The sequence below is a fragment of the Lepidochelys kempii genome, chromosome 26 (genome assembly GCF_965140285.1).
Source record: "Lepidochelys kempii isolate rLepKem1 chromosome 26, rLepKem1.hap1, whole genome shotgun sequence".
NCBI classification, from domain to species: Eukaryota; Metazoa; Chordata; order Testudines; family Cheloniidae; genus Lepidochelys; species Lepidochelys kempii.
Genome location: NC_136405.1, coordinates 7,344,917 through 7,370,325, shown reverse-complemented (window position 1 = coordinate 7,370,325; position 25,409 = coordinate 7,344,917). Strand labels below are relative to the sequence as shown.

Here is a 25,409-nt window from a genome sequence, read left to right as displayed (position 1 = left end):
ATTGCAGTAAAATGTGTATTTCAGCCAAAGTACTGTCTTTTTTGCTGTTACTGTTCCTATCTGCTCAAGTATGTGGTTTTACAGCATATATCTCTAATACACAACTGTTTAGGCATTAGGTTATTTTTACAAAATTTATATTTTGGGTCTGGCTTTTAAAATGTTGCACACCATAGCATATGCAAAAATGCATGTAAAACTGTGTGCCTAGCTTGCATGTACATTGGCTGTGACTGCAAGCAGAAATCAGGCAATTGCTCAGAAAAATGGCCATTTCTATTAATGTGTGTCCATTCGCTTGCACAGCTAATCAAGGATTTGTGTGCACAAACATGATCACTGCTCATCCACTTTTGCAAGCACAGATGTGCAAGCATACTATTAGGCTGAGATTTTCAAAAGGAGTTTCAAGGAATTTGGTGTCCAAATGTTATAGAATTCCAATGGGAATTGAGAGTTTAAGCTCTTTTGAAAATCTCAGCCTTAATCCCTGTTAAACAGGTTACTGTGTGGGCAGAACACTACCACCTCCTGTAAACAGGTTGGATACAACAGCTGCAGAGGTTTTAATATCTTTTGAGAGTGAGAAGGCATCAGGTCAACACAACGGTGCAAGAAGTTTGAAAATAAGAAAGCACCACATATTTGAAGAGTTCAGAGGAAGCTTCTTTGTGAAGAGAAAGGTTTCCAGAGATAATGATGGAAGTTACATGAACAAGTTCAAACAATGACTTAGAGAAGCAGTTAACGCGGGGGAAATGTCAATATGGTTACAAATGCTAGTAAGATAGGTATGATACACGGATGCCTCTAAAGCGGGCTTTGTCGTCTCCTTCCAATCCTGATGTGTTCCTGCTATGGATTACCTGGATGTTATGTGGCATGGATTAGCTGGGTGATATATCACAAGACATAAAGGGCTTGATTCTGACCTCACTTACTCCTGACTTATACTGGAGTAACTCCCCTGAAAGCAATGGAGTTCTACTGGGATACAACTGATCAGAACCTGTCCCATAATTCACCAACCAGTGAGAGGAAAAAGGAAGGGAGGAACTCATGATCATCCAAAGCCACAGTTATTCTTACTTCTTTTATGGCAGCATAATATATTGTTCTTCAGTATAAGACAAAACCTTGAGATGGGGAAGATCATCCACAGGGAAATGAGATGCTTCATAACCAAAAACCAGATCCTTAGCTGGTGTAAACTAGCATAGCTCGTCTATAGCACAGTGCCAATTCATAGCAGCCGAGGATCTGGCCTTCAGAATCTGAAACTTGCACATGTATTTCTAACTTAGACAAAAGATCCATTGACTGCCTGAATAAGGAATGAGTGAGCTCTTCAAAAGTGGTCTCAGGATAGGCTTGTTTTGTGGTACTCTCATCTAGAGTGCCTCACTCCTGGCAAGCCAGGGTAGTTTGAGCTCATCTAGAATCGGTTGTTCTTTGTGTTTAGGTTTAATTGCTTGAAGCAGACAAAACCAGAACATCCATTTAATTGATTTCTGGGGCTAAAACCTAACCCCTTGAAGCTGCAAGGAGGGATTTGCCATCGGATTGTGTGGCCTGGTTTTGCATCCTGATCCAAAAAGTAAACAGAACTAATGACATCTAATTAAGCACTCAATGGTGGAGTTTAGATGAAAGAAGCTGCTGGATGTTTCCACTTGCTCTTGTAATCACGTGGCAGAACAAACTCAGAATGGAGAAATTAATGTTATTGTGTTGAATATGGAATTGGAGTTACTTCCATAGAATTCAGAACGAGCCCGGACTTTGGATTCTTTCCCTGGAAGTTTAATTTGGATGGAACTGAGAGACTTATAATTAATTAATACAGCAAGGGTGCAGCCTCAAGTTTTTGCTTCAGCATATGTAAATGAAACAATTGCTAAACTCCTGTCTGACTCAGCAAATCTCTTTTGACCACATTCATGTTTTTTTCATGCAAGTACTAAAAATGCAGACAGCTTTTCAGGAGAGGCAACAGGAGCACTTACATGCTAATTGATAGACAATCCTCTGTTCACTACCACATTTAGGTTGTTTTTTATTTATAGTAAAACAGCAGGGCCTAGACTATGCTCCTCACACTGGAAACAAAATAGCAGTAGGACACAGGTAGGTAGAAAAATCTGAGCCAGCGTTACCCTAAATACTTATGAGCTTCCAAGGGATGATGGCTTAAATGGTGACTTTTATTTGCTCTGTTCTCTTCCTAGCTCACAATGTCCCCACTGAGCCACACAGAAGCCCAACACTGCAGCTGGTATGCAGAGGTTTCTATAGGGTCCAGGGCTGGCCTTACGGACGGGTGATGTAGGCGACCTCCCAGGGGACTGTGGTCAAGAGGCTAGGAGTGGGGTGGGCCTGGGGTGCAAGGCCGCAGAAGGGATCTCGGGCAATGGGGTGGGGGAGGGAAGAAGCAGCGGGGGCCGGGGCGATGGGGGAAATGGGTGTGGATCCTGGGGAGGCAGCGGAGGCCAAAATACAAGTTCGCCCAGGGTGTCATTTTCCCTACGGCTGGCCATGATAGGGTCTTGGGAGCTACAGCTCTTTCTTCTTGCCACCAGTTGTTGACCCAAAAGAATGGGGTTTGCACGCTTTTCATCCCCACCCTGGGATGAAAGTGTTAGAGCTCCAGTTTTTTAATACTATATAAGGACCAGTTATTACTATTACGAATCCTGTTTTCCTCAGGTTTGAAACTCAGATATTATTAAAATAATAAAACAATACTACAAAACTTGAGGGTCAGCTCTCCAGTGAGTGTAAATCAGTGTAGAACCATTGAAATCACTGGAGTTATGCCAATCTACACCAGCTGAGGATCTGGCCCATAATAACTTGATCCAAAGCCCATTGAAGTCCGTGAGAGTCTTTCCATTGGCTGGGATTTAGATCTGGTCCATGCAGCACACTAGAATGTAAGAATGGCCCTACTGGGTCACACCAATTGTCTATGTAGGCCAGTATCCTGTCTTCCAACAGGGGCCTGTGTCATTTGCTTCAGAGGAAAGGAACAGAACACTTATTGAGTGATCCAACCACTGTCATCCAGTCCTAGCTTCTGTCAACCAGAAGCCTAGGGGACACCCAAAGCAGGTGGTAAACAAAGTACTCACTTGAAAGAAACATGAATGTGGTCAATAGTGATGTGCTGAGTCAGCCAGCGGTTTAGCAATTGTCCCATCTGCATCCCCCCCCCCCCCCCCCAAGGTCTTTGCAAACTACACAAGCCACACAGGCAGGAAGCACATCCCTATTCAGTGATGTGCAGCCATCTCCACTGCATAATTGAGACTTAGCAAAAATCCTGAATTATTTTTATTTACTTTGGCTGCCCACTGCATAGGTTAGTTCTAGCGTTCATGGTCCTTTTCCTAATCTAATGGACAAAATAATTTTCTTCGTTCAAAGTAAAACTTTGCAGGAACATAGGGCCATACGTAAAACATTCCTAGCGAGAGTAAACTGGCATAATTCCAGTGACAGCAAAGGGGCTATGCTGATTTACTCCAGTTGAGCAACAGGCCCTTCATTTACTTCGCAGGACCTAGTTTTCAGGCTGTATTTACTGTATCACTAACATATTTCAATAGTCATAATGGTTCAATTGGCAACATATTGTACACAAAGGAACTGCAGTATCAGGGTAGGGCTGCACTGCAATTAGACTCCCGTAGCTGGCTCGGCTCAGCTGACTTGGGCTGTATAATTGCTGTGTTGACTTTGTAGCATTTTAAATGTAAACACAGCCTCTGAGACCACCCCAAAGTAATGGGAAAACAATCCTGATCCATCTTTATTAGAAGATAACGGCACAAAGCAAATCATTTTGGCCAGTCCTTCGTGGGGTCAGTGCCTAGAGGCTACTGTGGTGGGTGCTCTCTAAATATATTAGATATATCTATTTCACAGGTGTTATACCAATAGAGAGCGATCATTTCTCTTCCTTTGTGAAGCAATTAAGCATGTTCAGTGTCTGCTGCTAATAAACATGAATCAAATCCTGCCATTTTATTTAGCCTTTACTCAGACAAAGCTTTCATTGAACAGCTATTTTTGCCATTAAAATAACCTCTTCTGATCCAGAGAAACGTCATATGATTGTATTCAAGCAACCTATGAAAACCTATGTCTGCTTTTATTCTTTCAATATCTTCATCTCTTATACTTAGTGCTCAGCAGTCACAGCATAAAGGTTATTTTGTTTTAACTAACCAACAGCAAATCCTTCAGAACAGATTAGGGGAAAGTATTTAATGCAAATCAGTTGTCCAGTTGCTTTAATATACCTGTGGAGTTCTTCTCAGCCTGGTGCTACAAGTCTGTCTGACTAGCTATATTCATTTACCCTTGACTCAAACAGGCTGACCAAGCAAATTTCATGGGGCGCAAAAACAGAGATGTTCAGATAGATACTGATGCGTGTGTGTTGGTGTATTTCATTGCAACAGGCAACAAGCAGTCCTAACCCACATAACTGGCTGGTTTAGAAAAGGAAAACACAAATATTACAGAAGAGAAATGGTGGAAAGGCAGTTAAAGATAGAGTTAAACTGCAAGCGTGTTAGATGAATTATGATAAAGGCAAATTAAGCTGCAGAATAGCTTAATCAGATTTACATGCACCTGTATGCTAAGATTTTCAACAGCTAATAGAAGAGTTAGATACCTAATTCTCATTGAAATCCAAATGGGATTGGGCACCTAACTCCATTAGGCTCAGACCCTTTCCATAATATGTGTGTATATATAATATATAGATATATATACACTTTGAATTAGGTATATTCTCATTATATGACTAAAATCCCCTTGTATTACTGCAGTGTCATATTTCAGAGTAACAGCCGTGTTAGTCTGTATTCGCAAAAAGAAAAGGAGTACTTGTGGCACCTTAGATGCACTCAGATGAAGTGAGCTGTAGCTCACGAAAGCTCATGCTCAAATAAATTGGTTAGTCTCTAAGGTGCCACAAGTACTCCTTTTCTTTTTGCAGTGTCATAGGAGGTTGACCTATGTGGGAGGGGGGAATATGCAAAGTGAGCTGGTGGGTTGGGAGGGAACCCAAGAGCCAGTGGGGTGGGCTCACAGGTACTGATGAGTGGTAAGAAGAAAATGATAGGGTGAGGTGAAAGTAGGTAATGGGGAGATTCCAGGAGCTGATGGGGTGGATTTGGGTGAAAGGACTTAATTAAAAAACCAGCCACTGATGGAGGAGAAAATTTAATTGGGGGAACGGGTTGGAATGGAATGAGATTGGGGGAAAGAATTGATGGGATGAGAGTAGAAGACGGTGGGGACAAGGAAGGTGCTGGGGGGGGGGATGGGGACAAGGGGGGCGATGGAAGATGCTGTGGGAGGACAGGGACAAGGGGGGCGATGGAAGATGCTGTGGGAGGACGGGGACAAGGGGGGCGATGGAAGATGCTGTGGGAGGACGGGGACGAGGGGGGCGATGGAAGATGCTGTGGGAGGACGGGGACAAGGGGGGTGATGGAAGATGCTGTGGGGGGACAGGGACGAGGGGGGCAAGGAAAGATGCTGTGGGGGGACGGAGACGAGGGGGGCAATGGAAGATGCCGTGCGGGGACGGGGACGAGGGGGGCAAGGGAAGATGCCGTGGGGGGACGGGGACAAGGGGGGTGAGGGAAGATGCCGTGGGGGGACAGGGAGGAGGGGGGCGAGGGAAGATGCCGTGTGGGGACGGGGATGAGGGGGGCGAGGGAAGATGCCGTGGGGGAATGGGGACAAGGGGGGGCGAGGGAAAATGCCGTGCGGGGACGGGGACGAGGGGGGCGAGGGAAGATGCCATGGGGGGACAGGGAGGAGGAGGGCGATGGAAGATGCCGTGGGGGTCAGGGACGAAGGGGGCAATGGAAGATGCCGTGGGGGGACGGAGACGAGGGGGGCAAGGGAAGATGCCATGGGGGGACGGGGACGAGGGGGGGCGAGGGAAGATGCTGTGCGGGGATGGGGACAAGGGGGGGCGAGGGAAGATGCCGTGGGGGGACAGGGAGGAGGGGGGCGATGGAAGATGCCATGGGCGGATGGGGACGAGGGGGGCAAGGGAAGATGCCATTGGGGGACGGGGACGAGGGGGGGCGAGGGAAGATGCCATGGGGGACGGGGACGAGGGGGGCGAGGGAAGATGCCGTGGGGGGACGGGGACGAGGGGGGCGAGGGAAGATGCCGTGGGGGGACGGGGACAAGGGGGGCGAAGGAAGAAGCCGTGCGGGGACGGGGACGAGGGGGGCGAGGGAAGATGCTGTGCGGGGACGGGGACGAGGGGGGCGAGGGAAGATGCCATGGGGGGACAGGGAGGAGGAGGGCGATGGAAGATGCCGTGGGGGGATGGGGATGAGGAGGGCGATGGACGATGCTGTGGGGGGACGGGGACGAGGGGGGCGAGGGAAGATGCTGTGGGAGGATGGGGAAAAGGGGGACAATAGAAGATGCTGTGGGGGGAAGGGGACGAGGGCGGCCGATGGATGATGCCGTGGGGGGACGGGGACGAGGGGGGTGAGGGAAGATGCTGTAGGGGAACGGGGACGAGGGGGGCGAGGGAAGATGCTGTAGGGGGATGGGGACAAGGGGGGCGAGGGAAGATGCCGTGCGGGGACGGGGACGAGGGGGGCGAGGGACGATGCCGCGGGGGGACGGGGAGGAGGGGGGCGAGGGAAGATGCCGTGCGGGGACGGGGACGAGGGGGGCGAGGGACGATGCCGCGGGGGGACGGGGAGGAGGGGGGCGAGGGACGATGCCGCGGGGGGACGGGGAGGAGGGGGGCGAGGGACGATGCCATGGGGGGACGGGGACGAGGGGAACAATAGAAGATGCCGCGGAGGGACGGGGACGAGGGGGACGATGAACGATGCTGTGGGGGGACGAGGGGGGACGATGGACGATGCCGTGGGGGGTCGGGGACGAGGGGGGTGAGGGAAGATGCTGTAGGGGGACGGGGACGAGGGGGGCGACGGAAGATGCTGTAGGGGGATGGGGACAAGGGGGGCGAGGGAAGATGCCGTGAGGGGACGGGGACGAGGGGGGTGAGGGACGATGCCATGGGGGGACGGGGACGAGGGGGGCGAGGGACGATGCCGCGGGGGGACGGGGACGAGGGGGACGATGGACGATGCCGTGGGGGGACGAGGGGGGCCGATGGACGATGCCGTGGGGGGACGGGGACGAGGGGGGTGAGGGAAGATGCTGTAGGGGGACAGGGACGAGGGGGGCGAGGGAAGATGCTGTAGGGGGACGGGGACGAGGGGGGCGAGGGAAGATGCCGTGCGGGGACGGGGACGAGGGGGGCGAGGGACGATGCCATGGGGGGACGGGGACGAGGGGGGCGAGGGACGATGCCGTGGGGGGACGGGGGGGACAATAGAAGATGCTGCGGGGGGCCGGGGAGGAGGGGGGCGAGGGACGATGCCGCGGGGGGCCGGGGAGGAGGGAGACAATAGAAGATGCTGTGGGGGGACGAGGGGGGCGAGGGACGATGCCGTGGGGGGACGGGGACGAGGGGGACAATAGAAGATGCCGCGGGGGGCTGGGGAGGAGGGGGGCGAGGGACGATGCCGTGGGGGGACGAGGGGGACGAGGGACGATGCCGCGGGGGGACGGGGACAAGGGAGACAATAGAAGATGCTGTGGGGGGACGAGGGGGGCGAGGGACGATGCCATGGGGGGACGGGGACGAGGGGGGCGAGGGACGATGCCGTGGGGGGACGGGGACGAGGGGGGCAATAGAAGATGCTGCGGGGGGCCGGGGAGGAGGGGGGCGAGGGACGATGCCGCGGGGGGCCGGGGAGGAGGGAGACAATAGAAGATGCTGTGGGGGGACGAGGGGGGCGAGGGACGATGCCGTGGGGGGACGGGGACGAGGGGGACAATAGAAGATGCCGCGGGGGGCTGGGGAGGAGGGGGGCGAGGGACGATGCCGTGGGGGGACGAGGGGGACGAGGGACGATGCCGCGGGGGGACGGGGACAAGGGAGACAATAGAAGATGCTGTGGGGGGACGAGGGGGGCGAGGGACGATGCCATGGGGGGACGGGGACGAGGGGGGCGAGGGACGATGCCGTGGGGGGACGGGGACGAGGGGGACAATAGAAGATGCTGCGGGGGGCCGGGGAGGAGGGAGACAATAGAAGATGCTGTGGGGGGACGAGGGGGGCAAGGGACGATGCTGTGGGGGGACAGGGACAAGGGAGACAATAGAAGATGCTGTGGGGGGACGAGGGGGGCGAGGGACGATGCCGCGGGGGGCCGGGGACGAGGGGGACGAGGGACGATGCCGCGGGGGGCCGGGGACGAGGGGGACGAGGGAAGATGCCGTGGGGGGACGAGGGACGATGCCGCGGGGGGCCGGGGACGAGGGGGGCGAGGGACGATGCCGCGGGGGGCCGGGGACGAGGGGGGCGAGGGAAGATGCCGTGGGGGGACGAGGGACGATGCCGCGGGGGGCCGGGCTGCAGCGGGCTGAGAGTCACTCCGAGGGCGGGAGGCGACCCGAGGCGGAGCCCGGCCCCTCCCCGTGGCGCAGCGCGCCCCCCGCTCCTGGCAGCGGCGCCGGGGCGGCCGCCTCAGCGCCCCCTTGCGCGGGTATAAATAGGGGCGGGCGGCCGGGCGCAGAACAGCCAGCCCCGTCTCCTCCTGCTCCTGCGGCGGCCGGCGCCATGAGCTCCTTCGGCTACGACCCCTTCTTCCCCGCCTACAAGCGGCGCTACGCCGAGAGCCCCCGGCTGCACATGGCCGCGGTGCGCAGCAGCGGCGGCGGCGGCTATGGCTTGTCCCGCTCCCCCTACTCCAGCCTCTCGGCGCCGGCCTCCTCCGTGTCGGCGCGCCGCAGCTACGCCGCCTCCTCGGCCTCGGCCTCGGCCTGCCTGCTGCCCGCGGGGGAGAGCTTCGACCTGGGCCAGGTGGCGGCCATGAGCAGCGACCTCAAGTCGCTCCGCAGCCAGGAGAAGGCGCAGCTGCAGGACCTCAACGACCGCTTCGCCAGCTTCATCGAGCGGGTGCACGAGCTGGAGCAGCAGAACAAGGTGCTGGAGGCCGAGCTGCTGGTGCTGCGGCAGAAGCACGCCGAGCCCTCCCGCTTCCGCGCCCTCTACGAGCAGGAGATCCGCGAGCTGCGCCTGGCGGCCGAGGAGGCCGGCGGCGAGAAGCAGGCGCTGCAGGGCGAGCGGGAGAGCCTGGAGGAGACGCTGCGCGGGCTGCAGGCGCGCTACGAGGAGGAGACCCTGGGCCGGGAGGAGGCCGAGGGCCGGCTGCTGGAGGCGCGCAAAGGGGCGGACGAGGCGGCGCTGGCCCGGGCCGAGCTGGAGAAGCGCGTCGACAGCCTGCTGGACGAGCTGGCCTTCCTCAAGAAGGTGCACGAGGAGGAGCTGGCCGAGCTGCAGGCGCAGATCCAGTACGCGCACCTCTCGGTGGAGATGGACGTGGCGGCCAAGCCGGACCTCTCGGCCGCGCTGCGCGACATCCGGGCGCAGTACGAGAAGCTGGCGGCCCGCAACATGCAGAACGCCGAGGAGTGGTTCCGCAGCCGCTTCACCGTGCTCACCGAGAGCGCCGCCAAGAACACGGACGCCGTGCGGGCCGCCAAGGACGAGATCTCCGAGAGCCGCCGCCTGCTCAAGGCCAAGACGCTGGAGATCGAGGCCACCCGCGGCATGAACGAGGCGATGGAGCGGCAGCTGCAGGAGCTGGAGGAGAAGCAGAACGACGACATCTCCGCCATGCAGGTGAGCCAGCCGCCGCCCGCCCCGCGGGCGGGGATCCGGGGCCCCTGGAGCGCCCGGGCGGGCAGCGGGGGAGCGCACCGGGCAGCATCCCCAGCAGGAGCTGTCCAGCACCCGCAGCGCCCAGACGGGTAACTTCAGGCACCATCCCCAGCGCCCGCCCAGGGAGCTGCCCGGCGCCGTGGGGTGTCCCTCGCGCCCGCCCAGGGAGCTGCCCGGCGCCGTGGGGTGTCCCTCGCGCCCGCCCAGGGAGCTGTCCAGCACCTAGGTAAGTAATGAAGGCAGTAACCCCAGCATCTGTCCAGGCACGGTGCAGAAATCCCCATCATCTGCACCCGGCTCCAAAGCCCATTGAAGTCAGTGGGAATACACTAATTGTCTTCTGCAAGCTTTGGATCGGGCCCTACTCAGGGAATTGAACCCTGCAGTGTTCTGGGCAACTCAGAGCTCTCCCCCTGCAGGGACCCCCGGAACATAGACTGTGCTTCCTTGCAATTAAAAGCAAAATGTCCGTGGTGCTTGTATCCTCCGCTATAGGAGAAAGTAACAAAAAAGGTTTGCATTAAGCAGGATGTATATTAATTACAGGAATAGTTTTTAAAGAGTTAAGTTGAAAGCCAATTCCGGTTAAATAAGCAGAACTCAGCAATAAGAGTCGCATCTAAAAAGGTAAGGAGGACTTGTGGCACCTTAGAGACTAACCAATTTATTAGAGCATGAGCTTTCCTGAGCTACAGCTCACTTCATCAGATGCATATCGTGGTATGCATAACGATATGCATCTGATGAAGTGAGCTGTAGCTCAGGAAAGCTCATGCTCTAATAAATTGGTTAGTCTCTAAGGTGCCACAAGTACTCCTTTTCTTTTTGCGAATACAGACTAACACGGCTGTTACTCTGAAATCTAAAAAGGTGTCATTAGTTATGATGAATGTTTTGCAATGCTTATAACAGAGTGCAGTTAAATGAGCTGCATTACTTACAAAGGTGTTTAACACAGTGCTAATTACATGACTACAATTAAAAACACTCATAGTTATGATCACTTTGGTAAATGTTGGCGTACAGTTCTATTAGCAGGATTAAAATTCATTGGGTTGAGATATTTATGAATTATATATTGTCGTTAATGAATAAAATCGGAATGGGTGGCATTAGTTCTAATGCATGCTCGATGATATTAATTAGATGGACACATTTTTAAAGGATTTAATTGATCCTTTAATGAAAAAATAATGTAATTAATTAAGAAGATCATGCTAGAAAATGCAAAAGGAGTAAAGAATAAAAGATTAAGAAAAAATGAAGGGAGTATGTATTTAAAAAATACAAAAATTTCAGGAATAATTCAGTCCTTGAATCACTTATTACTGTATGTAAAATCTTGTGGCCCTTACTCAGGCAAAACTCTTCATCAGCACCTGTCAGGAATAGTCTAGTTATTACATAGTTCTGTCCTGAGTGCAGGGGACTGGACTAGATGACCTATTGCGGTCCCTTCCAATCCTACACTTCTGTGATTCTGTGATTAAAGGCATTTGGAAGTTTTGCCATAGTAAGAAGTACAGGATTATATCATTAAAACAAAATGTGATTCAAGAGGGTCATTCTCTCCTTTAGTAACCACCATATTAGGAACTAACTAGTTTGAAGTAGCAAAGAATCCCTCACTTCTTTGATGGAAATGGAGTAGATAAACATATCTTCAAATGCAGGTAGTGAGCACAAAATGTAATGGGCCAGATCTTTAGCTGGTGCAAATCGATGTAGCTCCACTGAGGAACTATGCCAGTAGATACCATCTAAGGATCTGGTCCATTGTGTTTATTGGCAGGAAGTTCCATGAATTAAAGAAAAACGACATTAGGCTAACACGTAAAATAGTATTTGTTATGGTGTAGCTTTACAACATAACTTGCTTTCTGTCCTCAAATGAGCACCGCTTCTTTAAAAAAGAGTGGGGACTAAAATACATTTTGGCAACTGTTTGTGAGAAACAGGGAAAATCAAAACCACTTTGGATCTTAAAAATATTAAATGAAATGGAATCATATATGCTAGACATGGAAAAACCCTATCAGATGATGCGGCACTTAATGTGAGTTTCAACCTTCTATTTGAAGCCAGACTTGGGTCCATGAAATACATTCCCTTGCTGCAACAGGATTGCATTTAATTGGATTGTAGCATTATTTTCCAAGCCGTCACTGCAGTACATAAGAGGAACGAAAGATTTTATGTTTCTGAATATTCTTATTCCCAACAGGACACCATTAATAAATTAGAAAATGAACTGAGAACCACAAAGAGTGAGATGGCCCGTTATTTGAAAGAATATCAAGATCTTCTCAATGTGAAAATGGCTCTGGATATTGAAATTGCAGCATACAGGTATGATGGAGAAAGAGTTAAGTGAATCAGAAATTTTCTCTTGCAGCTGGAGAAATTCCATTTTATTTTTCATGCCTCTCGCTAGCTTCAAGCCCTTTATATAATCAGCTCTAATATTTGGCAAGAATTATAGCTGCTGACTACGTTAGCCTTTCATAGACTAATAGGTATCTGAAATAGATAGGAACTGTTAGGTCATTTTCTGCACTCTCTTGTCACTATAGAAAACATTGCTGCACGTTTCCTATAGAATTCTATTTTATTCTTCAGTGTTTTTATTAACTAGCCCCTTAAGCCACTCACAGAAAAAGCCAACCAAAGATGATTTGAAGGTGAAGTGTTTGCTTCAGGACAAAATCTTCACTATATAATAAACCTTCCATGCTTAGATTTGTTGAATACAAAAAAGTTTATTAGAACCAGCAAAGCCTAATTAAAATAATAAATACAAAGGTTGGGGTTATCAACAGTGCCTAAGTGAGTTCGGAGCACAACTCCCACTAAAAGTTACTTAGGTGCTTTTAAAATCTCAGCTAATGTTTGGGAGCAAACTTACTGCTACATCACTGTTCTATGCTTGACCCAAGGCATTAATGGAAACTGCAAACCTCAAGTTAAAATTATGTTGCCTGCCTGCATCTGAGTGTAGAGGCAGGGGACTATTTTTTCAGTATAAAACTGCTTGGTATATTTATTAAACTGGGACTCCCTGGAACAAAGGAGGAGGTCAAATGGTTGGGTGTCCCTACTCTGCAGTCCTACAGTGTAACAGAATACAACTATCTTCCACTGTTGTCGTAGTGATGTTATTTTCGTGCTGTTTTTCATTAGTTCCCTTTCAAAGGGATCTTTACATCCAGCGATGCACATTGATGTCTAATTTCTACCTTGGGTAACTCCTTTTGATAAAGTGCCATCCTATCTTTTTGGATCAATGTATAATTGCCAGACAGTTGGTTATTGTAGAATAATGGTATTTGTTACTAAAAGTGTGTAAGACGATAATCTTTTTGGGGGCGGGGACCATCTTTTTGTTCTGTGTTTGTACAGCCTCCAGCACAATGTGGCCCTGGCCCATGAATGGGGCTTCTAGGCACGACTGCAGGACAAACAATACATAATTGTTTCTTTTTCCTCCTCTAGAAAACTGTTGGAAGGTGAGGAGACACGGCTTAGTTTCACTGGTGTTGGAAGCATAACCAGTGGCTACACTCAGAGTGCCCCAGTCTTTGGCAGGTCTGCCTACAGCGGTTTACAGAGCAGCTCCTATCTGATGTCAGCCCGTTCCTTCCCTGCTTACTACTCCAGTCACGTTCAGGAAGAACAGATAGAAGTAGAGGAGACTATTGAGGCAGCAAAAATGGAAGTGGCCAAAGCAGCACCCCCTTCAGAAGGAGAAGGTGAGGAGGAGGAGGAGGAGAAGGAGGAGGCTGAGGAAGAGGAGGGAGGAGAAGAAGCTGAAGAAGAGGAAGAAGGTACATTTGGTTCCTTTCAAAGCATGCTATTCCTGAATTCACCTATGCTCATATATGAGGCCTCAATCTGCAAACCTTTGTTAATATAAACACTCCTAACTCAAGTGAATAGACCCATTGGCTTAAATGGGGCTATTCACATAAGTAAGGAATTGTTGGATTGACCCCATGATGCCTGTGTGGGAAAACCTAAGTACAATATGAAGGATGAAATCAGACAAATATTGAATGTTCAATACATTATGGGGCTGATCCTGCTCTCCTGGCAGTCAATGGGAGCTTTGCAATTGACTTTCAAAGGAAGAGCATTGGGCTATGTTAATAGAAAGTGCTATTGGCAAATTCTCAAGCCAATAAACAATACTTAACTTACCATTTGCAGACATTCCTGGAAAGAACAGGAACATCTTGAACTAAATATTAATTCCCAGAGAAGATCTTGAACCAGATCCTTGGCTGGCATAAATGAATGCGATTGAGTTCAGTGAAGCTGTGCTGATTTACATCAGCTGGGGATCTTGCCAGTTCTTTCACTGTCCTCCTTCCACCAAAGTACTTTTTTCCCATTACATTCTTTACTAAACTCGGAAGTTTTTAAAGAAACATTTAAAAATAATTATTCTCCGGAGCATTCTTTCCCAGTTCCTGTTGCAATTTGTTTAGTTATTCTGTGTCTTTGAACTAGAGCTCCACTGAGAACCTTCATTCTCTTTTTGATGCTATAATCGTTCTCGGGGCAGCATAAACAATGGGTGGTAAAATCTTAAATGTGGGGAAAAAAATTAAACAGGCAGCTATTAATGATCTGTGATGATTAATCCTTGAGGGAGGATTTCAACTACATACATCTGAAAGCAAATTTGGTTTTATTTAAACAGTTACCTAAGATCCACTTAGTATGAAAGCTCATCTGTAACTAGATAGTGCATTGTCTAGTAGATCACCAATGTGCTCATCCAAAGTTCACTGAAGTCAGTGGAAAGACTCCTTTTGACTTCAGTGGGTTTTGGATCAGGGCTTAAAATGAGTTGGCAATCAGTTATGGTTTTTTTAAGGCCAGGATTTTCAAAGGAGCCTAGAGAAGTTAAACACCCAAATCCCTTTGAAATTCAATATGATTTAGTGCCTAACTCTCTTTTTCTCTTGAAAGCCCTAGCTTAAATAAACACACCCTAAAGTTAATGTACGGTTTTTTGATGTCCCCAAACTAAGTTCATTTATGCTCCCATTGAGGTCAGCAGAGGTTTTATCACTGACTTCAATTAAAGCAGAATCAAGACCCTGGCTCAGCAGCCACTACATGCAAGATGTGGAATTCTTTATTGCTGCTCAATTTTTAAAGGTGCCAAGGAGGAATCTGAGGAAGCCAAAGAGGGTGAGGAGGAGGAAGGAGGAGAAGAGGAAGAAGCAGAAGAAGGAGAGGAATCCCAAGAGGCTGCTGAGGAAGCTGAAGATGGGGAGAAGAAGGAAGAGGCAGCAGGAAAGGAAGAGAAAAAAGAGACAAAGAAGGATTGATTTAGACTGTGTCAGTTTCCCCAATCAGGTCACAAAACAATCCATAAATTTACTGAGCTAAAAATGTCACACCATGTATTTAATTCAGAGACCATTTAGGTTTAAAGTTAAAGTTCTATGGTGTTTTTTCTCTATGCACAGTGTAAGTATGCTTGCAGAGTACCCATTGGCTTGCTTCCAGAATATGCATGGTGTTTACTTACTTTACAGTTCAGGAGCTACGTTCAATTTGGATGATTCAAAACCTTAAAATTAAAATAAAATTAAGTCCCTTGGGAGACAAAATATGTTTAAACTAAATTCAAAATAGCTATGGAACCTTGAGTGGTAAAGTAACGAAGGCTTCAATAAAGTATGTGCAATAAAGCTAGACAATAAAGTTAAAGAACTGCATACACAGTTTTCTCACAGTGTGTGTGTCATATGTTACCAAATACATCTGGAAATGACTGATAAAATTATACACATTAGAACGAAGTACCAATGTTCCAGTCCTCTATAGGTAATACTGGTAAATATTCCTTTTCAGCTGGTGCTTTTGAGGACGTAAACACAGAGTTATCGTTCACAAATTCTTCACATGTCTGGAACATAATCTGTATTGAACAGTCTAAGTAGCGAAGGAAATAATGGGGAGGGGGAGCGATTTATAAGCCCCCTCCAAGCTGCAAAGTGTAGCACATGGACAGACTGCCAGGTCTATGCAGAGCCCCACTGAAGAAATAGTGATTCCATACAGCCACAGCAGTCTGAGTATATGCTCTCAGTTGCATGATTTAAAGCCATAGTCACTACACTTCTGGAAAGGTTTTACATTGCAGCTTGGGAGTTGCATTGCACACATACTGGCATAAGGGACAGATTTAGTTCAACTCCAGTGTGAGAGAATCCAGTGTGGACAGAAAGGGGAAAATATATATATTAGCATATTCTAACACAAACACAGTTCTCAGAGGGCGTCATTTGGAATTCACTCAGGTCCTTTATGCTTTACAACCTGATCCAAAGCCCACTGAAGTCAATGGAAATTCACTTCAGGGGACTTTGGATCAGGTCCTTAATAAAAATTATCAAAACTGTGTTGCATTCAAGGGGAATGACATCAAACATTTATATCTTTCTACTTGAATGTGACCTGCTTTCCCATAGAGCTTTCACTAAGTTATCTTCGTACCTTCCCCCCAGGAGTCTTCCTTTCTACTGCAAATCAGCCAATGACTTTCAGCTTCCAAAGATCAGCCTAAAGTTGCACGAAATAGGATCACAGAGTAGACAAAAAATGAGAGCAACTAGAAAGGGAAGAGCGAGGCAAACCATGACAGCAACTCTCAAAAGAAGATAAGTATCTCATATCTTGTTCTGAGCATATTTATTTTCAGTGACTATAAATGAGGCAGCATGGGAGCTAGTGTATAGGGACACAGGATGAAATTCTGCCCCTATGCAGAGGACCAGCACAGGACTTATGCAACACTTAAGTCCCATTTAGGTAAATTACCAAGTGAAGCTAAACCAATTTAAGCAAAGATTACACTGGGACTGGAGCACATGATTTACGAGGAGAGGCTGAGGGAACTGGGATTATTTAGTCTGCAGAAGAAAAGGATGAGGGGGGATTTGATAGCTGCTTTCAGGGGGTTCTAAAGAGGATGGATCTAGACTGTTCTCTGTGGTACCAGATGACAGAACGAGGAGCAATGGTTTCAAGTTGCGGTGCGGGAGGTTTAGGTTGGATATTAGGAAAAACTATTTCACTAGGAGGGTGGTGAAGCACTGGAATGGGTTGCCTCGGGAGGTGGTGGAATCACCTTCCTTAGAGGTTTTTACAACCCAGCTTGGCAAAGCCCTGGCTGGGATGATTTCATTGGGGATTGGTCCTGCTTTGAGCAGGGGGTTGGACTAGATGACCTCCGGAGGTCCCTTCCAACCCTGATATTCTATGATCCTACACCAGTTTAAATGTGTCTACATCAAGGGTTTGCACAGGTTTAGCTCAATCCATTTAAAACTGATCTAAGAGTTAAACCAAAGCAAGTTTTCTAATGTACAGCCCTCCTAAGAGACGGGATGAAATGAGCCATAGATAACACCTTTTAAGTAGTTGGTTAATATTTCCCCCCACTCTGCCTACTAAACCATTCAAGAGATAGAGGGTGTATTTCATTCTTCAAAGAGTTTTCAAGTGTTTTTTCCCAAGGCGTCTCTCTATGTGTTGATGAGAAAAGAGCTCTGAAGAGGCGATTGTGTGGTGCCAGCCTTTAAAAAGATTTCTCTCTCCCCAAACTCCCAGGAAACAGTGGAAAAGAGACTAAAGCCAGGTCTACAGTAGGAAATTAAGGTGATATAACTATGTCGCTCAGGGGTGTGAAAATCCACATCCCTGAGCGACAATTTAATCAACCCAGTGTAGACAGCCCTAGGTCAATGGGAGAATTCTCCTGTCAGCCTAGCTACTGCCTCTTGTGGAGGTGGATTCCCTATGGAGATGGGAGAACCTCTCCTGTTGGTGTAGATAGTGTCTTCACAGAAGTGCTGCAGCCATGCCGCTGTGCCTCTGTAGTGGTTTATGTGTAGACAAGCCACAAGGGAGTTTAGCAAGAAGGTATTCAGGAAACGCAACCTTGTCCTCGCATAGAGATAACAAAAGTAAGGTGTAATTTTTTAAGGGTGAGAGCAATTAAACAGTGGAACAATTTATCAAGAGTCCTGGGGGATTCTCTATCACGGACCATTTTTAAATCAAGATTGGATGTTTTTCTTCAAGATCTGCTGTAGGAATTATTCTGGGCAAGCTCTATGGCCTGTGCTGTACAGGAGGTCAGACTAAATGATCACAATGATCCCTTCTGGCTTTGGAATCTATGATAACTGGAGTGACTGCTGGTTCTGGGCAAGGAATCCTAACGGCACTGTCAAAGCTCGTTTTTTCTAATTCTACTTACATTTGGTAATGCTTGTAAAGCTAGACAACTCGGAATGCTTTTCTTTTTCAACATCTTTCTTGATGGGAGAGTTTCTTTCCAAACTTGGCCAATTCTGCTAACCACGATCAAAAATTTACACTGTTAAATTCTTGCTGTTTTAAACACATTTTCTCTCCATTTCCAGTGAAGCAAAACCAACCACGCATGGCAATTATGGTAAAAAAGGATGAGGAAATCACAAGCATTGCTATTTGCCATTTGATCAGAAGGCAGGAGAAATTCAGACTACCTGATACTTCCCGTGCCTTTTGCTAAGTGGTTTCCCTGGCCACCAACACAGAATTTAAGTACAGCAGTGTGTTATCAGTGTGAAATAGAATATTTGAAAATTTCATTTATGTGCCTTTCTTAGACAAGTCTATAATTACCGCATTCGTAGGGCACCACAATCTGATCCTACATAGGGTGAACAGACAGCAAGTGTGAAAAATCGGGACAGAGGGCGGGGGGTGTGTGTGAAATAGAAGCCTATATAAGAAAAAGCCCCAAATATCAGGACTGTCCCTATAAAATTGAGACATTTGGTCACCCTAATCCTACAGGCAGAACTCCTGCCCACCTCAGGATCAGGCCCCAGGACATTAAAACAAAACTACAAAATTAATGAACTTGCCTCCCACCTGGGGGCTTGATCCAGCAGAATGCTGAGTACCTACAATTTTCACCGACTTCAGGGGGAACTTTAGCTCCTTAGCTCCTCACAAGGTCAAATCCTCTAGGAGCATCAGCTGTTGATCCAGGTCTCGCCTATCATCTGAAGTGACCTCTCTATCGTTCTGTGCTTGCTTTGCTCACCAACAGCAGTTGGTCCAATAAAAGATGTTCCCTCACCTGCCTTGTCCCTCTATTCATGTTTTTTTTCTGGGATCAGCACCCTGTCCTGTTCAGGCCTGTGCATTTCTTTTGCCTCCAGGAGTTGCTTTGTTTAAAGCAGTTATTCTGCCACTTCAACTCTACCTGGAATTTGCAAATAAACCAAGATCAAAGAAGCCTGGCGAGAGTCCTGTCATCAAAGATTTCCTCTGACTGAACTTTTCTTGTAGAAGATCCCATTTATCTTCATCCCCAAGCCCTCCCTTTTGAACGTGCTACAAGCTAGTTGGAAGAAAGGTCGAAAGGTTTTAAGCCAGCTCTTTAGGAAACGTGCAAGACACAGACAGGGAAATGTACTGCAGATATTTACTGGTTTCAGGGACTGCTCAGCCTTGTTTGGTTCCTGGAGTTCTGCTCTGCTGGTAAAAGGGAACAGGACAATCTGTATTTGCTGTGCGTGGGAGCTCGAACAGATCCCAGGGCGCCTAGTTATTCTGCTAGAAACACTTGTTTCATGTTTATAAACCTGGGAGCTCTTTTTGACGCAATGCAGTAAACCAGACCAGCAGAGGGGGAAACATAAGGAAACTTTTCCTCCTCTCACTTTAATCTGGGCAGCATTTTAGGGTAGTCAGTGAAGTTGCCATCCCAAGGCTCTGTCTTCATTACAAGATCTATTGTGCCCCTCCCCCCAAGGCTGGGCCTGAATCTCAGGTGAGCAAAACATCTATAGGTCACAGCTGATCAGAAATGGATTCAAACCAATGATTTTTCTTATTAATCAAGTTGGTTTGGTTTTGTTTTCCTATTAGGTAGAACAAAATGCTCAAAAGCTTCAGGATGTTGCATTAGCTAAATATTTCACCATTAATTATTTGCTGCTTTCATTTATTATTTAATATTATTTTTAGCATTGTTGGGGGGGGGAGCCACAAACAAATGAAAAACAAGCTAAACCCAGGTGTTGAGTGTAATGTGTGACATACACTGGGAATGGGGACTCATTTGTATATCCTGTGAAATACAGCTACTAGCTTCCCAGAAAAGAAGCATATTTTTCTTCTTCTAAATTGGGTTTTAGTTCTGGAAAATTTAGGACCTAATGGCAATGGCCAAAACAAGTCATTTTGCAAGCAGGTGTTGTTAGGCATAAGGTTCCTTCCAAAGAGCCCTCCCCATGAATCTCAGTCCTGACCTATATTTGTTTTGCTCACCTTTTCTTGTCCTTTATTTGAGCAGTGTGGTGCTTTTATGACTCTCATTAATCATCCATTAGTAATGTATTGCCTGAGCCTAAGACCACTGAGATCATTGGTAGTCTAGTGGTAGTCTTTATTTGTGTGTCCTTAAATTTACACACACGTATCTGCCACACATAACTTCAGATTTTTAAAATTCCTTTCACGGGGGCTTTTGGATCGATTAATGAACTTCTCTGGGGTTCCAGATTAATTAATCCCTCCAGTGATTATGCTGATTTTAAGAAGTAACTGGCACAAATAAGGCAAACGAAATAACCGTTTTGCCTGAGCTGAATTTACTCTCTCTCTTCAAACTGTGTTGGATATGAGATGTCAGCAGACAAAACCCCCTAGCAAAATTAAATATTAATTTAATCTAAAACATGCAGTATTATAAATATTTAGAAATATATGTTATTCTGTTACTTATTCCGCCTTGCGCTGTGTTTCCTGTGGGTTATTCAAACAGATCAGATGGAAACATTTACTTTGGGAAATATCCTGAATTCACTAACATGTTTTATACATCAGAGTTTACAGATAAAAAATCTACAGCTCGAAAATAATTAAAGTCTGAAATATTACTTTTTGCCTTTTGCTCAAAAGAGTGATAATACAAAACAAACTTCAACAATGGATAGGCAGCAGGTAGTTGTGACCTTTGCTTTTCATGCTCACTAGTATATTGTTGTTTCTTTGTGCTTCCCTCATTGGTTTTTTTGTATCTACTTATTGCCTATAGTCTACAAGCTGGTTTTGTACCAATCTAACTACAATATTTTAGAAACCAATATAGTTAACTTGGTGTAACCCGCTAGTGTGGATGCCGTTATATGGCTATAAAAGTGTTTTTGTTCGTATATATTATTGTTCGCCTGATTGTAATGGGATTTACAAACAGAAGAGAGAGGAGAGCCTTCCCTTCTTACAGGTAACCAGGCTGGCCACCCCACAGCACAGCTGCCAGAACTGCCAGTCATGGAGGCATGCACCCACAGATGGGACCAATAAGGAAGATGAGCCCAGCTATAAAGCAAGGAGACAGCATGAGATGTGGCGGTAGAAAGGCTTGGGATAGTAAAGAGGTAGCAGCCACTGCCCCAAGCAAGCCTGTCTTTGAGATACTGATATGAAGATGAAGGAAGACTGCAAGTCCTGAAGTTTAATGATTGACTCAGTTTAGGGTAAATTGATGGACTGAGTAATTGGAGATGACCAGAGAGAGATCAGTTAGGAGACAGCTGGGGCTTCTCTAGAGCAGTGGACGCTGGCACTAGGGGGGCAAAGATTGTGGGTAGGAAAGACTGCCTGCTTTGATTATAAGTTCTTTGGGGCAGGGACTGACTGTTGCATGTGTGTACAATGCTGACCACAACAGTGCTATCACAATACAAATTAACATGAGGAAATGCTGGTGTAAGTCACTTTTGTGTAAAAACTCTGTTTAATCCTATGTGCCTCTCTGTCCCCTAGGCTGAGAGTGGACTGTTGTGCCTTGCTGATTTCACAGAGTCTGTGGTTTCTCAGAGACCTTTATAAGGATGGTGTTGAGGGTAAGGCACAAGACAAAGGACTTATTAGACCTGGTTTCCAGTGGCCTCTTGGCTGCAGACTTTCTTTGGTCCCTTGGGCAAGTCATCTAATGTCTCATTTCTCCATCTACAAAATGAGGTTAATAATGCTTCCTTTGTCTGTCTTATCTATTTAGGTTGTAAACCCTGTGGGGCAGGGACTCTCTCTCACTTTGCCTATATAGGGCCCCTAGCACAATGATGCCCTAATCTCAATTGGAGCCTCTAGGGTGCTATCCTAATATAAACAACTACCATACTAGTAATCAAAATTTGTCCATATACGTATGGTATGATATAACTGTGGAAGAGGGCATGACACAAAAAATATCAGGCTAGTTTGTGACTCCAGATATACGTGTGCAAGTCCACTAGGACTGAGGTCAAAATCTAACTCACTTCACGTAGTGAGCATCATTAGGCTTTGATCCTGCAGAGTCTTATGCAGATCCTTAACTTGATGCACTGTGAATGGACTCATTGACTGCAATGGAAATACTTGTCTATTTTACATACATATAGCACCTACAGATAATTCTGTTTGAACTATGGATCATTGTTTTCTTTCTTCCTTTTTAGCTTGGCATAAGACCAAAGGACCACAGAGGGAAGCTAAATGTTCTTTTCGAAGCCAAAGAATAAATGGGGAAAAATCTAAAATGCATAATGCCCACCGAGTGGTGCAAATCTTACCCAAAAATTCATCTCTTGTAACTAACCTAATTTCACTAGGAGGGTGGTGAAGCACGGGAATGGGTTACCTAGGGAGGTGGTGGAACCTCCATCCTTAGAGGTTTTTAAGGCCCGGCTTGTCAAAGCCCTGGCTGGGATAGTTGGCCCTGCTTTGAGCAGGGGATTGGACTAGATGACCTTCTGAGGTCTCTTCCAACCTAACATTCTATGATTCGAATGATAATGCCCAATATTTTGACCCAGGTAGTGGTCCATCGAGCTGAACATTCCTTCATGCTTTGGAACCTACATAAGAGTTAATGGGTGCTATAATGAAGTAGCACAGATGTAACATAATCTCAGCTGGTGATAGACACAAATGAAATGTTTCATTTTTTTACACTAGAGCTGTTATTCCTGGCTTCTATCTGTTTCTTCTCAATGAGCAGGGTCGATTGAGGTAGCAGTTCAGAGCCCTCAAATCCCACCCATCTCAATGAGCATTGAGGTTAATTCACAGTTCTTGATACTGCAGAGAGTTTAGCCCATTGCAGATCCTGCTACCAAAACCTGATAGCCACTTAGATCCTGATTTCAGTGACACATTGGCATAATGTCTCTGGGCTGGGTTTCTTTGCAGGAAAATGGTCTCTGGCTGCCAGACAAATGTTAAAGAGAATTAGGGGTTAAAATAAAACAAGAATAAATGTGCAGGGAAAGCCAACTGTATTTTCACAGTGGAAGACCCTGGACCTTTGAAGTGTATGTTAGACATATGGGGCCAGATTCAGAGAAGGTGTAAACTGATGCAACGCCACTGAGTTCAAGGGAGCCATGCTGATTTACACCAGCTGAAAATCTGGCTCATAATGTAAATTTAATTGTTGGCCAAAATCCACATGCATCTACCGAAGTTGAAAGAATTCCTTCAGATTTACCCTGGTGTAACTGACAGCATTGATCCATTGTAGCTAGAGGATAGTGCTGCAGTAGACTGATGTTTGCCCTCTAGGAGTCCAGTTTAACTCCCATTAAAATCTGAGAGAGTTTTTCCATTAACTTTAAGGGGAACATACAAATGTAAGAACGGCCATACTGTGTCCATGCAGCTCAGCATCCCGTCTTCCGAGAGCAGCCAATGCCAGGTTTTCCAGAGGGAATGAACAGAATGGGCAATCACTTAGTGAGCCATCCTTTGTATCCACTCCCAGTTTCTGGCAAAGAGAGGATAGGGATACTCAGAGAATTGTGTTGCATCATTGTCCATCCTAGCTAAGAGCCTCCATGAGCTTATGTAGTTCTTTTCTGAACTCTGTTATAGTTTTGGCCTTCGCAACATCCACCTGCAAAGAGTTCCACAGGTTGACAGTGTATTGTGTGAAGAAATACTTCCTTTTGTTTGTTTTAAACTTGCTCCCTATTAATTTCATCGGGTGACCCCTAGTTCTTGTGTTATGAGGAATAAATAACATTTCCTTGTTCACTTTTTCCACACCTGTCAATTTTATAGACCACGAGCATATTCCCCCCTTAGCTGTCTCTTTTCCAAGCTGAAAAGTCCCAGTCTTTTTTTTTTCTTTATAGATGCTAAGGTCAGAAGGGACCATTATGATCGTCTAGTCCGACCTCCTGCTCAACGCAGGCCCCAGAATCTCACCCACCCACTCCTGCGATAAACCTCTCATCTATGTCTGGGCTATGAGTATGTTGAACAGCACTGGTTCCAGTACAGACCTTTGGGGGACACCACTATTTACCTCTTTCCATTCTGAAAACTGATCATTTATTCCTTTCCTTTGTTTCCTCTCTTTTAACCAACTCCTGATCCATGACAGGACCTTCCCTCTTATTCCATAACGGCTCACTTTCTTTAAGAGCCTTTGGTGAGGGACCTTGTCAAAGGCTTTCTGAAAGTCTAAGTACACTATATCCACTGGATCACCCTGGGGAGTTAAATATGGCTGCATACCGCTCTTCATTAATTCTGATTGACTTAACGAACAGTTCTGTGTGGTTCTGCTAGTTGGTATCTTACGCATAAAAGTGCAGTTTTATATATATGAACTGCACAAGTCTGTTCTTCATGCCACTAACATATATATATATATATATATACAGAGAGAGAGAGAGATGCATCTTTTATGAATAAACTGTCTATGGAGATGCTGCCATTTAATCTGCTAATTTTTTGCTTTAATTAAACATCAGTCATCCAGCAATCTGTTGAGAAGAGATTTCATTAATGATAACAGCAGGAGAAACCTTCATTATTTTGCTACACAAAGGGGTTTAGATAGGATTTCTCCACTGTGGATGTTTTACATTTCCTTCAGCTACGAACACACACATCTCCTTCCATTAAAAAACTATCTGAATTTCAATTATTGATAGAGTAAAGAATTAACACCACCACCCGCCTCACCAATCTCCCCCCACCCCCCCGCAGAAGACATATGTAAATCATTGGTTTTTTTATCAGTGCTACATTTAGCCCATGAAATTCAGGATGCGTCTCATTCTGAATACAGACAGATAAAAATGATTGGCAACTCTTTTCGCTGGTAGTATTGTAAGTCTTCTGTTTAACTGATATACTAAGGTAATAGGAAGCAAGTAGTATTCCTTATCTGAATTCCCATAAAAACATTAATTATACTGAATATATGATTTATCTTGTAATAGGGCATATTTGGTCAGCTCCTCAGCTGAAGTAAATTCGAGGTGCTCCACTGACTTCAATTGAACTATGATGATTTACAGCAGCAGACCATTTTTTGTATTTGTGATTTTTTTAGATCTCTTTTTATTAAGTTTTTAATAAATCATGGACCCTATTCTCCACTGTCTTGTGCCTTGTGCAGTCATTTAGGTATTACAGTAATACAAATAGCAATTTACATGTGTGAAAAATAGGTGTAAAATCAGAGTGGATGTGTTTTCCATTCATTTTACACAAGTCTCATTGGTCACACAAGATGGAAGGCAAAAGAGAATCA

At 46.7% G+C, this 25,409-nt stretch overlaps 1 protein-coding gene and 1 long non-coding RNA gene across 4 annotated transcripts in view; both read left to right on the top strand.

The window, feature by feature from the left end:
* The first annotated feature begins 8,432 nt into the window (after positions 1–8,432).
* NEFL (neurofilament light chain) lies at positions 8,433–15,534 on the top strand. 2 transcript variants are annotated; one of them, XM_073325123.2, is made up of 4 exons: positions 8,433–9,754; positions 12,018–12,142; positions 13,286–13,542; positions 14,960–15,534. In XM_073325123.2, the coding sequence occupies exons 1-4, from the start codon at positions 8,465–8,467 to the stop codon at positions 15,130–15,132; spliced, it is 1,845 nt and encodes a 614-aa protein (XP_073181224.2). In that variant the 5' UTR covers positions 8,433–8,464; the 3' UTR covers positions 15,133–15,534. The 2 variants fall into 2 exon arrangements, with proteins under 2 accessions (XP_073181224.2, XP_073181223.2); XM_073325122.2 differs by having other exon boundaries at positions 13,286–13,617.
* Positions 15,535–19,404: 3,870 nt separating this feature from the next.
* The window catches only part of LOC144929901 (uncharacterized), a 52,399-nt gene continuing 46,394 nt past the window's right edge, over positions 19,405–25,409 (top strand). For both annotated transcript variants that reach the window (XR_013635057.1, XR_013635056.1), the window contains exon 1: positions 19,405–21,723. This is a non-coding gene — a long non-coding RNA (uncharacterized LOC144929901). The remainder of the gene's footprint in view (positions 21,724–25,409) is intronic.